This window comes from Ammospiza caudacuta, chromosome 11 (assembly GCF_027887145.1).
Source record: "Ammospiza caudacuta isolate bAmmCau1 chromosome 11, bAmmCau1.pri, whole genome shotgun sequence".
NCBI lineage: Eukaryota > Metazoa > Chordata > Aves > Passeriformes > Passerellidae > Ammospiza > Ammospiza caudacuta.
Genome location: NC_080603.1, coordinates 18469343 through 18484987, shown reverse-complemented (window position 1 = coordinate 18484987; position 15645 = coordinate 18469343). Strand labels below are relative to the sequence as shown.

General features: G+C 38.3%; 1 protein-coding gene across 1 annotated transcript in view; it reads right to left on the bottom strand.

Moving 5' to 3' along the window:
- Nucleotides 1–15645, bottom strand: part of ARMC9 (armadillo repeat containing 9) — a 59046-nt gene that overhangs the window by 37723 nt on the left and 5678 nt on the right. Inside the window, exons 7-10 of the mRNA XM_058812041.1 lie at nt 15600–15624; nt 10721–10878; nt 8800–8898; nt 2333–2368 (exon numbers count right to left, since the gene is read on the bottom strand). Of these exons, the coding sequence (XP_058668024.1) occupies nt 2333–2368; nt 8800–8898; nt 10721–10878; nt 15600–15624 (318 nt within the window). The remainder of the gene's footprint in view (nt 1–2332; nt 2369–8799; nt 8899–10720; nt 10879–15599; nt 15625–15645) is intronic.

Sequence of the window (15645 nt, the reverse complement as noted above, 5' to 3'; positions counted from 1 at the left end):
ACACTCATAGACTTCATCTTGAATAAAATACATTTCATGCAAAACCTATCTTGAGGGAGGATCATTTGTCATGAATGAAAGACATGCAGAAGCTCAGTGTCTTAAGGAAAGAAAAAGAAACACAAGAAAAACAGCCCAAGCATAGCTCATTCTGGTACGATCATGGGTATGACTTATGTTTGTGTTGGTTCTTGCCAAAGCCAAGCCAGGTGCCACATTAAGTCAAATAATTCTGTCACAATGCACATTAGACACAGATGGCATCCCTCTATTTTTGAACAAAGACAGGCATGAATATGAACAGCATGGAATAAACCAAAGAAGTTCAAAGGGGAAAAAAAATCAGTATTTATAAAAGAAAGCAGATGCACTTCATGTGCAAGCCAAAACCACAACTGATTTTATCGAATACTGCAGACCTATATTCAAACCATATCCCCTTTGCTGTTTGATGTATATATTCATAATATGCTGAAGGCAAAGCTGAAAGTCAGATTCTGTCCTCAGTTCCCACTCTGAAAATGTACTGCAAGAATTTAGTGCAAATTCAATGCAGATTCAGAATTAATAATCAAAGATACGTGACGAATATGTGAAGAGTAAAACCAAAATTTGAGCAGATTTCTACAAATCATCAGAACTCACAAATCTATGTTGAGTTCATTTGTTACAAACTAATAACAAGAAGACTGTTCCACACAGCCTGTGAGGGTTTGACCCCGAGCTTGTGTAACCTGGAAGGTCTACTGGGGATATGCAAAGTATTATTTCATAAGTAGATCTGCAAATGTTTTAAATTATTTTTTTTCCTACTTATACTAGAGATATGCTGTTATGAAAACTTCCCACTTGCCATATAAAACAGGTTCTCTAAGACATCTGATGTGTACATTAAAAAGTCACACAGCAATACTGTGTGATAATGTAATGACAACACAAATGTCAGAAAGAAGTATAAAATACAATACATAAACAGTGAGGGGAGCTGAAAGCTACCCACATATTCAAGAAATATTTCAGAATCAGAGTCAGACAGCTTTGCAAAAATTTTATAAACAACTCTGCACACTAAGCTATTACATTCTACATTGTATAAAGTTACATTTAACTAATGCTTTATACTAATCTGTATAAGCAAAAAGTTTTTCTTTAGCAAAAATAAGTTGATTCATCTGTCATGAACCTTTCTCAATCTCAAAACAGAGAATTATATGAAGGAACAAAATGCTTAACATCAAGCAAAAAGTGTCCATTATGAACATTCATGTCACCAGTGGGAACAGGTTGATTGATACCGGTGATCTTCCACCATAGGTGGATGTGGGTTGTGTTCTCTACATCAAGATAAAAATAAGTATGTAAGGAATAGTCCATTGCATTAAATATTTTTATGACTATTTCTCAAAATAAAATGTTGTTCTAAATGGAAAGTTGAATGCCCACAAGAGTTTACTTCAATTAGAGGTGATATATATGTTTGAAATTTGGGCAGCTTTTCTTGAAAAACAAAATCTAGTTTTACCTAAAGAAAGTGATAAAAATATAAATAAGTATTATTTGAAATTGACTGGCATCTTTCAGAATTGGTGTCAATCACTTTTATGAATTGATTACATACTGAGTTACTTAGAAGTAGACTCATTTCCTTTCTTCACAAAGAATGCACTGACTACAGGCAAAATTAGATACTTATGGTGTACTTGTAGTATTGCCAGAATACAAACTTCCATCTGGGTTACAGAAGTCACAGGCAGTACAGAGAATATAATTTTGTGTTTTCAGTGAAAGAGGATCATTTTAACTGTGTGAAAGAATTTCATAATCTTTACGACAAAAAGGAAGTTTGACTTTAGGAACAAAAAATACAAATATGCAGAATACAACACCCCTCTGCAAAACATGAATCAACTTGCTGAATTATCTTGAGCAATAATATTTATTTGCTTTGTCAAAGGTGTTGTGGGGTCAGCTGGTTTTGGCACACTTCAGAGAGAATGTATACTATACACAGATGATCCCATGGAAGAAACAATTGCTTTCTGCATGCTGTAAGAAGCTGAGTTTCATGTGAAAGTTGTGGACAAAGCTGCTGTTATGTTGACATGCTGTGTTAAGTGCATTATGAAGCCATAAGGTTACCCAGAACATCTATTCCATTCCCCATGCAGAATTCCCAAGCCCTGTACATTTTCTGGATCTTCATAAACCACACAGTTAGTGTCATGACAAGTTAAAATGCAGGGAAAATTGCTGCATGTTGTGAAATAAAGAGAAATACAGACTGTGACAGACTGAGCAGGCAACGTGAAAGGAAATAAAGATAGACACTTACATATCCGTCATCACAAGGGCTCATAGAGTAATATCCCTTTATAGGCAAACAGACACACATTAAAATAAAGAAGATTAAAAAAATAAGTTAACAGAAATAAATCACAGAGAAATGCACAGTTCAAAAAAAAAAAAAAAAAAACAACCAATAGAAATCAGCTAAAAATTAACAGACCTTTGAAAAGAAAAGTATAAACATGTTCTCCCAATCCTCATACTTGTATGTCATAGAACTGAAATTGCTGTGACTCTCTTGTGATATATTTGGAAGTTCGCTTCTCAACACGTGGCAAATACACCTCGTCTGCACATTGTTCCACACTGTCAGAGTCAGAACATCTACACACAAAGCACTGACAAACTGACAGGAATATATGACCTGTGCTGCTCACTCTGCTGAGGCAGCCAAGAGAGAAATCCTGAACATGGCCTGGATCAAAGACCTCAGCTCCTGAGAAAGCCCCTGCCACTATTCTCCACACTTGCTTTGACTGGAGTTTCTGACCAGCACATAACAAAGACTGACAGAGACAATTTAAGGTGTTTCAGCAATGTTATCAATTCTTCATGCTAAAAGGTTCCAGGGATAAACTAAGAAAGTCGCTGGAAGGAAACCTAGTATGTAGTTACTAAAATAAAGAATGGTGCTAATTCATGGTTTGAGTAGTTTAGTACAAAAGATGCCATGTTCTCCTTAATTAGACTAAAATACTTAGAACAGCTTGGTATCTAAAAAGAACAGTCTTAATTAAAAATAAAGGTACACAGTTAACACAATGAAATAAGACCAACATTAATTATTTGCCTTTTTGTGCAAACCTGCCAGTACTTACTTCAGAGGACATATTTGTACAGATGAATAAGCACATAAACACTCTATTTAGCAGGCTGCTCTTTAACAGACATATACAGCCTTACACAGAAGACATAAGAAACTTGCCACTCTTCACTATGAGCAGAAAATAAAGTTCTTTTTATTCTTTAACAAATTTTAAAAATCTGACATTCTTCTTTTTACTACTATGATACTTAAAATTCCCTGATGCGAATGATTATTTTAATTTTCATGGTGCTATACACACATACAGAGAGTTCCTGGCAAAGACAACTTAAAATTAAATTTAAGACAAAAGATGACATCAGTAGAGACCAATAATGAGCACAAGAAACCAGGAGATAAACTGCATCATGATGAGAGACATTTCAACACATGCACGACCTGAGCCACTGAAAAAGGATGTAGGCATCAAGACAAAAGATGACATTAAAGTTTTAACATTAAAGGAAATCACAAAAGGTTGGACCAGACAACCTTTCAAAGTCCCTTCCAAACTGGGCTATTCTATGATTTGAGGACAGTAACAAGAAAAGCTTGTGGAAATCCCTACTGAAGGCAATACCTTACCCTTAAAGAGTTCATGTAAACAAAAAACCTTGCAGTGAAAAGGGCATTATATACTGTATCAGCAGGAAAATATGAACTTCTCCTTGCTTACATGAAGAGGTAGGCTTGTTTCTTCTTTTCCATACATAAATGGGAACATATAAAATAATCCCAGGGACAGAGATGTAGAAAACTGATTATGCCATCCAAAGAAAAGTTCACTTAGGATAGATGCTGTTTGCTGCAATGAGCACTTTATTTTTAAATGAAAGAGCAAACATCTGCATAATAATGCCTGGTGAATCCACTCTGAATGGTTTAGAGAGTGATTAAAAAAAACAAAATACAAACCTTCTGTTACCCTAATCTTAGATTTCATGTGGTCTGCTGGTGCAGAAATTTCATAAGTAAGAAATGGAATACTTGCCACCAAGTATTACAGCTTGATGGCAAGTGTACAGTTGCAGTAAAAACCATGTTTGAGGAAAAAAGCAAAGAGCACAAGAAAAATAGGAGCCCACAGTAGTCATTACAACTATCCCAAAAATAAAATTTAAAAAATCTTTCTTGTTCATAGTTTGTAAGTGACAGTTTAACTTTCCAGATGAGCTGGTAATTCTGTCCAGTGACAGAACTTAAAAAAACCACCCCACTAGTTTTCCACAGCTTCAAGAGTGGTAGAGACCCACCCGAAGAGACCCAAAATTTGCAAGGGACATTAATTCACCTAATTGCAGCTGCAGGTAAATATAATCAGAATGAATAGCAGCAAAAACATAATGGGCATTTATTCTATTCCATTACACAGGTGCAATACATGCAAACAGTTTTAGAGTTTTCAGGTCACAGAAAGATTCTCCAGTGGTTTACACCCATCTCTATTACTGACAGAAAATGCACATCTGAAGAAGCAGTTCCTGTTCTGCCTGTAATCCAAAACTCAGAGAACCTTATTACCTTATCCCTAATTCAAAATATTCCAGGAAGGTGTACACCTTACTTCAATAAAAAAAAACTGGTTTTGGGTTTCAGACCTGAGCCTGTGCTACTTTTGGTGGAGTGTGAATGCACTGTGTTTGTGATAAAAAACCAGAATCCTCTTGGCTTCATGATGTGTATTGAACAGAAAACTGCAGGCATCAAAAACTACAAACTCTGCTTCTTATCCACCAGACAAATCAAGACTAGAAAAGGAAAATGGCAAAAAAAAATTAAAACTTGACTTATCTCAAGAGTGTTAAAATATAAGGAACTGTGATAGTGATGTAATAGATTACTGTATTTGAAAGTATACTTTTCAAATTTACCATTACCCACATCAGCTCCCTATCCAAAGGAACACTAAAAAGTCAAGAATCTATTAACTCCTCAAATAAATGTTTTCTTCAGCTTGTCAGACCTGACCTTCTATTCTTAAATCCCCACCTTCTGCTCTGACAATTCTCTCAGGTTTCTTATCTCCCGATTCAGGACCACACATGTCAAATGACATGATGGAAGGTGGAGATAACATTCAACTGCAGCTAAGAGAAAAACCTTGGGGTGAAACAGAGCTTTAGAGGCCTTGCAAACATCTCCCAGCTGTAACAGTAGTGTGACCTCTCTCCCACTGCATGCAGCAGATGCATCCTGTTCATGGATTGTACATCAGGCTCACAAGCTGACCCAGAAGTCACAGAGCAGGCAAGAGACATGGAGCTGTTCTGCAAAAGAATGAGATCCAATCCAGCCCACCAGAGAACACAGAGCTGACACTAGAAGTCCTTGCTAAGTAAGATTTCAGGGCATGATTACAATGGAAAACTCTTTTGGCTGTCATTGCCTCAGGTCTTAAAGCCAGCTAGTAAGACTTGCCTCTGGGATTTTTCTCCTGATCCAAATTTCTTCCAGTTTGAAAGGCCAGGCCTTCAGCCATGGGGGAGGGCAGGCCAGGAATGATGTTTGCACATCAACAACTGATACAGGTCACCTTTATTGTAATTTCAAAGCCTGAGACGTCACAGCTTTCTACTACACAATATGACTTTCTTCAACATTAAAAGTTGAGCAATGTACTGGGAACAAAATCAACTCTGCATACAAATAATGCTACCTAGGATATAATCCAAGGTATACTCCTTAATTTCCTTGGACAATACTTCATTTTGGTTACAGTACTAACATAATCCTCCTTCCCAGTGTAACTAAAAATTACCAGTGTAGCTGATTTAACAAAATATACTCTAAAGCTCAAGTACAATTCTCAGAGAATGATGCAGTTTTAGCATTTTCTGCTCTCAGAACCTGACCCAAAACCTGGACTGCCCCCTGAGCTGCATCAGTACAACTGGCTGTGAACTCAACCACCTCCTCTTTCCAAACTATGTAATGCATCACTCACACCTTAAATAACAGTGGTGAAAATTTAAGGCTGCATGACAGCACAAAAAAAAAAAAAAGTAATTTCCTTGCTAATGATTCCTTTTTTCTGCTCATTTATGTAAAGATATTGATCCAGCAGAAGCAAATGTATTTCACGGCCTTGTCCTGACATTGGTGATGTCAGTGGCACAGGATCATCCTGAACACTCAAGGTGAAGTGGGGGGAAAAAACCTAACAACCAACAAACCACCATATTTAATGCCTGATAAATCTCTTTAGACAATGGCTGTTTTTTAAGCTTCTCATTCATCTCTCCTACAGAATGAGGTAAGATGATGGTAAGGTAAGGATGAACAAAGTAGCTGCCCCTCTGCTAGTCTCTTCTCTCTGTAATTATGCAGCTGGCTGCCCCTTACAGCAGGAGGTTTGTGAAATGGAGTAGCTGGAAAGACCACACTCTAGTGACTCCAAGTAGTTATGGGCAAAATGTGAATGAATCTTGCAACACAAATCCAGCACAAATGCTGTGAACTCATGCTGCTACTTAGTCTGGGTCACGGTGCCTCCAGCTTTATTCCAAAACTTATGCAAAAACCTGAAACCACTTAAGGGTAGAACAATAACATCTGAGTGTATAACAATGAAGTACTTGAATCCTTGAAGAAAAAGTAATGGCATGCCTGAGTGGCCTATGGCAAATAGTCAGAATTTTAGTTCATCTCATCTGGCTTCCTGTATCAACAAAGCCAGGGAGTGGTCAGAAATATTCTGGGATGAGAAAAGAATCTCATTTTTCCTTTCATAAGAAAATATCTATTTTTTCTTCTAACATTTATTTGTGTTTCTACATGTTTGCTATTAATATAAAACCAGAACCCTTTACGTGGGAAATAAACAAGAAAATATGATCAAGAGGGGACAAAAGGATAAGATGAGGAAACCTGATAATGATGCAGTTAATGTCTATTTGCAAAGACTGTAATTAGCCCTCCAAAACTTGGCTAATGCCTCAGAGAGCCTCTGTGGATCTGCTTATAGAAACAACATGAGAGTTCAACCACAGTAGCTGCTAGAAGCTCAGTGTCAAGGCATGACCTAAACCAGTCTAGAAACCCTTAATCTAAACAGTCTCAGGGCTATAATTGGACTGGTCCTTCACTAGAGAGCTTGGCTCTCACAGCACCTACCTCAAACAGTGTGGATAAATGAGCCACAAAGTCACACAGAAATAGTTCTGCTAGCAAAGCCTAGTACAAAAATAGATACAACTGGGCCAGGAAAACACAGCTTTGCTCAGGTTAACCTAGTTAAGGGAGACAAAAATGTACTTCCAGCAGGGAAAAAAAATCCACCACCAACATATCCTCTTTCTCTAACCTATCTGCATCGGTGGAGATTGTGACAAAGTGGCCATAGTGCCATAAGTCTAATGGCAAAGGTGCTTTTGGAGCAGAAATGCTTTTAGAGACACTTTCAGGGAAGCAGAAATCAGAACCTTGCTTAAAAATGACACTTCCCTCTGCCCCTTTCCTAAAAGGGTTCAAGAGACTGGAGGATCAATGTATGATAAAAAGAATAGAAATAATAAGCAAAACCCTGGGCAAATGGAGCACCTTGAAAGCACAGGAGAAAAAGAGAAGTCTTGATGCAAGCAGAGAGCAGGAGCAGAGAGAAGAGGGCACATGGCTGTACAGAATGGGTGATCTCAGTACAGGGAAGAGAAACACACACAACCTCAACATCAGATGGCAACAATACAGAAGACTACTGAGGTACCTAAAGCATTATCTCAAAAAGCCACTGTCAAAGAAAGAGCAAAGACATCTGAAAGTTGTTGGTTAGAAGAAAGATGGGGTGGGAGGAGGGACATTACAGAATAGGAGATAAGCTATGGATATGATATCAATCTGAAGAGAGGGGAGCAGCAGACAGCACCTAATACTGAGGTAACAGACAAACAGATGTTGGTTCCTTCCTGAAACCCTGAAATAGCAGCTTTTGGAGGCTGCATAAGAGTGCACCTCCTAAACTCATGGCAGGTCAGAGAAAGGAGTTCTGACCATTAACAGGAAAGTGGGGGTATTTAGATCAGCCTGAAGAGCAATGAGGAATAATACTTATCTCTGAAAATACCAGCACATAGAAAAGAAAAGGAAGCATTTATACCATCTCCTTATCTCTCTGTAGCAAATTTTCAAGAAGAACAAAATGTACCCATACCATCATTGTTATTAAAGACCTTGGCTAGAATAAGAAGCAAGAATTTTATTTTTTTCTGCTTTTCCTTTGACACTTCACTAAGTTCTCCTGCTACAAAGTTAAGTACACATGAATGCCTGCCATGGCAAAAACAATAAGAACAGTTCATGATTTTGGCTTGTCTTTGTACAACAGTGGTATACAATATTTTCTTACTAAAACATTTTGATGAACTTTTATGATTAATGTTTATTTAAAGCATTTTGTTAGCATTTTAACAGACACAAATTTTACTGTCCTCACAATAACAGAAGTAACCATACTTACACAGCTATAACTACACAATCAGGTCATTGACCAGCATCTGAGATCAACAAAACAACGTACTGCCATATTCTTCTACAAGCTTGAACATATTATGTTTTGTCTTTCCCAGTACAGAACATTTATTGTTCTATATGTAGCTTAAGTAGTATTGTCATTTGAGACAGTTACTGTAAAAATCCCAAACATTTATACTTACAGTTCCAGGCCTTGTGAAGTCAATGTTGTGTGTTACAGATTGTTTCAAATGATTGCTAAACAAGCAAGCACAAACATTTTGAATATATTCTGGTGTAATCTAAAAATTAGGAAACAAAATGAGAACAGGATTACAAAAAACTTACACTCTCTACCAGACAAGTGTTTCTATATTAAAGGCTGTTTGTTTGGGTTTTTTTTTAAAGTAAGAAATCACACACCTGAGGCTCACTGACACAAGCACAAGGTATATACTGCAACTACCATTCTGTACAGAAATTTAAAAACTGTAAATTCTCTTTATCTAGGAATGGTTATGCTATTCACAAGACTAGTGCTAAACACTTTCAGAGGGTCTAGGAGAAAAACAGATTTTTTCACACCTCTTTTTGCATACAGATTTTTGTAAATCAAAAGGTTCAAAATCCAATCAATTTAAAAAATGAAGCAGTTTTGAGCTTGAAACAATGCTGACATGTTGTTTACCTAAGGAGTAGAACTTACACAACTGTCTTGTAGAGCATAGAGAATAAATATGAATTACACAGTACAGAACTTTATTTTTCAATGTAAAACATCTCAGTGGGTTTAGTGGTTTTGTTTTGGGAAATCTACAGTTCAACAGAACAGCTTAATTTTAGGAGAGTTAATACCTTCCCCAAAAGAGAGATGAGAGGACCGAGATTATAGAAATTCAACTGGGGACACTTCCCAGACCTTCAGCAGGACAATGAACCCCTTCAAATTCAGAACGCTGTAAGTTCAATATCACTTTATTCAGTACCCAGCTGCACCTTGGATTCAGAACTGCCAGAATCCAGGATCCCTAACAGAAGAGCACCCTCAGCTGGACACACCTGCGAAGCACCAAAGGAGTGCCCCACTCAAGGCTCACAAAGGGAACTGAACAACATCCGCGACAGAAGAGCCAGCGTCCGGCTCCCGACCACGGAGGGGAATTGGATATCGCTGGAGGGCACGGAGGTGTAAATGGGAGGCAGCAAATGAATGACTGTTATTTTATTGTTGAGCAGATACCTTCCCTAATCTGCTGTAAAGCATAATCCACCCAAAAGCAAATTCTTCCCGGCAGTAACAGCAGCAGTGATCCCAGAGCAGAGTAACAAACCATAGGGTGTTCATGCTGGTGACAGCAGGAAGGTAGATATTGACTTTTCAGCAGGCTGCCCAGGAAATGCCAGGTCATTCTCCCTGCTAACAATTCACAGTTCCTTTAAAAGCACCTAGAGGCCACTAACATCTGCTATAGGAACAACCTTCAGATTACACAGAACTCATGCTTCCAGAGGTGCACAACACTTGAAAAAGACAATCAACTTCACACAAAAAATACTCGTAAGAAAGTTGTACCTTCTCCACTTACATACATGTGGCTCATTCCACATGATGAATAACTCATTCACTCCTATCTCCCTGTTCCCTTTATCAATTAAATTAACAAGTCCAGTTTAGCAGAACAGAGAGCAAATCTTTTCCTCACCAAAATTTTGGATAAGAAGATTGTTTCCACTACCATGGAATTTAAAACATACCTGACTGAATTTTTAAATACACAACAATTGTTGATGGGCTGGACTGCAATCAGTAATCACCAAAATGCCCTTCAATAACTGCTGCTGCCAAAGCTCAAAAGGGGACTTGCACAAGAGATCTGAGATGTCTTGTGATATGGTGATAATTTTTTCAAGATTTCTAAGCCAGCACAATTCAACCCACTTTTTGCATTTTTTTCATCCTCCTTCACCAGGGCAATGAGAGAACAGCTCACCCAAAGTGCTGTGCTTCATTAGTAAAGGGCCACAGCTCTAACAGAAATGCTCATAACTATGAAGCTTAATCCACCCTTTGGTCTCCATTTTCTGGGGGTGTGGAAGCAAGTGCACATCTGGGTCATCTCTTACCATCTTGCCAGTGACTGTGGCCTCCAAAGAATCCACCAGCTCTGCAGTGACTTCAAGGAGACCACGGTAGTCCATCTGCAACTTGCGCAGTCGTTTCAGGTTGGTCATGTACCTGTGCTCACGCTTCACTAACTGCTGATGAAGGTGTTGCATCATTTCTGTCAAGAGAATAATAAAGAAAGAAATAGCATCACCTATTCAAACAAAAGGACAAAAGAACCCACAAGCCTTTTTACTGCTCTGAAGGGACAACCTCAATTTCTGAGGTGTGGAATTTGCCTACAAGGATAATTTCATGCCTCTAGCAAGATTCCATTTCATTGGAACACCTACCAGTATTTATTAAGCCTTAATTGCCCAAAGAACCAACTGCTTCACAGTTACAGTAGCAACACAACTATAAGGCAGTAAACATCACTGAACACATTTGTGAAGGGGATGATCCATTACTCAGTGATTAATGGTAAACTCTATAGCTTATTTTTATTATCCTAAGTTTCTGAAAATTTGTGAAGAGGATGATCCATTACTCAGTGGTTAATGGTAAACTCTACAGTTTATTTTTAATATCCTAAGTTTCTGAAAATTTGTTTTTCATTTCTATCTGAATAATAAAAAAGTTACATTTCTGATACACTTTGTTCCTTCGGGTTCAATTCCTTTCGAGACAAAAGCAAACTGAGTACCAGAATGTGTGTACTCCACCCCAGTCTCAGACCTAGCCAAGCCAGTGTTCTGCATGGAACTGGGCACTGAATCTGGAGCTGCAGTCCACAGTGCAGATTTCTGTGACCAGACAAAACCATGAAGGAGGCACAATAATTCTGTTGTTACAGCTGATGCTGTGTATTTTGCTAGAACATTATGTTTTAAATTAGTTTGCTGAGAAGCCAGCACTGCTTCAGTGCTGTGAAAGTGGCATTGGGCCCATCTGCAAACAGATACAATATTTACCATAGGAGGTTTTGTTAAACAGTGGGAAGGAAAGAGCTTGACTGTGGAGTTTCAGACAAAAGTAGGATTCCCTCTCACAGATTGAGAATCTTTCTGGGTTTAAGTGAACTGTTCTAAACAGCCCAATATGACACAGTTTATCTTACTGATGAACAATAAGCCACAGATCCTGTTCAAATCCAGCCAAATGCACTTAAAAAACTCCCAGACCAATTAAAAAACCACCACTAGAACAGTAAGATTAAGCAATCCTGCTAAGCTTTTTACAATTCTGGAAGCTGTTACACTAATCTCAATTTCAATCAATATTAACTCAAAAATTGTAGAATTAAGATGACTTCCAAAGACAACCAAATTATTCAGCCTTGATGATAATAATTCAACTTTGATTTTGTTTTTATTTCACAGCCATTACTGTTAAACTGCTACCACAGCTTTAATATGATACAGCTTCAAAACAAGAACATTTTCTAAACTAAAAAAAGATTCTGAGAGCAACCACTGCACAAAACTAGCTACTCCAGCACTTTATTCTGTTGCCTAGATGAGCAAATGGGAATATATTTTTATTTAACTGTGACATAACACATTCAATTCGTAAATTTCCAATGGACGTATCTAGAGCATGACTTTCACTCAGAGGAAAGTTGGAAGCACCAAATCACAAAGCATAAACCTTCTCAGAGTTTGCTTACTTTTCATAGCCCAGTGGGTAAAATTTCCAGTGATGAAAATATGTGTTCCAACTTCAGTCAGCAGGAAAAAACTACATAACCAAAACTCAATGCAGCTCATGAACACTAGTCTTGGAAATTCAGAAATAGGGTCCAATTTTACCTCTTGGCTGTTAAATGCAGGGATTGTCAATAATAAACTGAGAAAAGGGTGTCAGAAAGGAATCACAAAGTCTTGGCATCTCTTGCAATTTTGTATCACTATCTTCTCACACATAAGTAATTTTACTGAAAAGGGGAAAGCCTTTCATGACAGCTTCTCCTGCTGAAGATCAGGAAGCTCTCATCACTGTACAGCAGCAAGAAGCTGTTCCAAGTTCAGACAGCTGCTGGAAGAGCTGGTCCTGTGCTGCCCCATTCCCTCATTGCACTCTTGCCATATCCCTCTAACAGCATTCATTTAGACAAATCAGGGAGCTACCAGCTAAAAATTAGTATTAAATTCCTTGTTTAAAAAGTTAAATCATTATCATTCCAGTCCAGATTTGGTAAAAGAAAATGGTACCTTTCAGAGGCATTTCAGCGGACATTTATGTCATCTTGCAGCAGTGATCCAACTGCACCATTACAGGAATCAGAGTAACACTGTGGCTTCTCTCTTTCCCAGACACAACTCCCAGCACTGACAAATGCTTTGTACATATGATAAGCTTATCAAGGAGGAAAAAAAAGCTCTGGACCAAACACCTACTGGAAACATTATTCATATGTCGATGAAAAGAGGAGAAAATACAGCACAGAAGACTTAACTTCCTGGTGTAGGAAGATACAAGGTACAGTAAAGCTTGTGACTCTGCCAAATGAAGATGCTGGCACTGGGTATCATCTTTACTGCATGTTTCTACCAGAATTCTTGCCTGCCCTCTCATGTGTGTAATTGTCAAGTCTTCTAACTCCAGTTCCTACAAGCAGCCAAGAGTTACACATATGCACTTAATTACCTGATAACCTTTTCTCTCTAAGTGAGAGATTCCTTTACACTTACCTACACTGAAACACTTGTTTCCTGAACTTGTGCTTGCTCTGTCTCTTTCTGTCTAATCTTAGCCCACCTTCACATACTTGTCCAGAAGCACTGACTCCAACCAGCTGAGTTACTGCACAAAGCAGAGCTCTGAGCAGAGGAGCTGCAGGTCTCAGGAGCTGCTGTTGGACACTGAATCTTTCTCTCAGGACAAGCAGGAGTCTCCTTCTTGCTTAAAAATGACTACCCATACTCTAAACTGACATTTTCCCACATAAATAGTCAGGCTTTAGCAAATCCTCACAGACAGGTAGGTCACACTCCACCTTCTCTGGTGTAGGAGCCTGACACACTTCCACCACTCTCCCCCTACCCAAAACAGTGGAAGAGTGGCTGTGAACTCATCCATAGGTTTGTAATGAGGCAGTGAAGGGAACTGCAGCTGAACACACTCCCAAATACCTCATCCCCTCAGTTCCTGTTAGCAGAGAGGCCACAAAGAAGGTCTGAAGCTCTCTGTGCAAGATGCCAACCATTCTGCAATTTTTTCCTTTCCAGCCAAACTGAAAACATATGGGAGAACTGTAAGTTAAGCACAACTGCCACCCAAATAGCTTTGGAAGTCATACAGGAACTGAAATTTTTTAGCAAACAAGTAAGAAGCCAGGTAAAGGCTGGTAAAGGCCAGGTAAAGTTTACTGTAGCAGGTAAAGCAGGCAAGGTAAACACTATGAACACTTCAGGCCACCCTCAAAAGCATTTACACCACCCCACCCAAACTTGAAGTATTTCAGCATGTCAGACTGATGATTGGCAACTATTTAAAAAAGGTGTTTTCAGGATTCTGCCATACTGTTCTTCATTCATGTGTTGCCTATAGATTTCCTTTGCATTTCCCCTTCACTGATAAAGTAAATATTCTCCAGCAGCGAGTAAGTGCTGTGGATCCCATGTGATGTGAGCAGGATACTGCAAAAATAACCTCTTGGATAGAAAACCTTCATATAAGACAGCCCTCAAGTAACCTTTATGAAAAATCCAGAGTGACTCAACCTCCAAGGCACATAACAGATCTGCAAATTCAGGCTAACCTGCATGAATTGAATTCCATTACAGTCCCTGCACAAAGCACAGAACCTGCCCAAATTAAAACTAATTAGGGCCCAAATAAGTCAGGTACAATTGGGTAGTTATTTCTTTTTAATAAGAACATGGGATTATTGCCTTCAGGAAAGTCCTCCACAAGGAAGAAGTGTAACTTCTGGAAAATAAAAATCCAAGAGACCTTTCTATTATTTAGTGAAAGTCTGATGCATAAAACAAAGCACAAAACAACAAAGAAAACACATGGAACTCACACTGGGAGAATACTTAACTTTCTGCCTAATTCAATCTACAAAAAGTAAATCTTCAGAATAAATCTACAGATAAAATAACTCAAGAGGAACAGTAGTTTTAAGAGTCCAACTGGTCTCATATAAATCCCTTACTAGAAAGTATATGCAGAAAGTGAAAAAAATCAATGAAAGGTAGTTGGAAATCCTAAATTCTGTTTATTGAACTGATTTTTGAAATGCACATGTTTCGAGTGTGACCACCATCTAACAGGATTCTGAGCTGAAATTATTATTTCTAAAGGACCACAAGTCACACACACACATTAATGTGTGTACAAGCAGCTCACCTCAAAATGCAACACATCAGTCAATCACACTTAAATGAACACATTCTTATTCAGGATATACTAATATGCACTATTTTAGGAGGTGCTATTTAAACAAAATGAGTAAATAGGAACAAAAATCAACTTTGTCTAAGATCATCAGACAGTCATCAAAATAGCTGAATGAGACATAAAACCTGGAAGCAAGGGAAAGGAATCTGAGGCAACTTACCTTCATCAGAACTAGAAAAGGAAAGCAGGTATGCACTTTGTATGGAGTTCTCCACTTGTTTTTACCATGTTTCAGAACAGAATAATGTTTAATACAAATCCCACTACTAGGTCCTTTCCCATTTCTAGTCCATACTTATTGATACTTATTGACTGCTTGAACCTTACTGAGCTTGGAAAGCTACAAATAGCCATCACCAAAGCTGGGACCTGGACTTCCAAGGACTTTCTGCTATGCATCACTGGTTTCCCCACCCCTGTAGGTACATCTCCCACTACCTTCACAGCCCCTGACAATTTTACAGAACATCCTTACCACAGCCCAGTATTTACCTTTGTTGCACTGTCCACTCTCCTTCTGTTGCACGAGTAAAAGCAG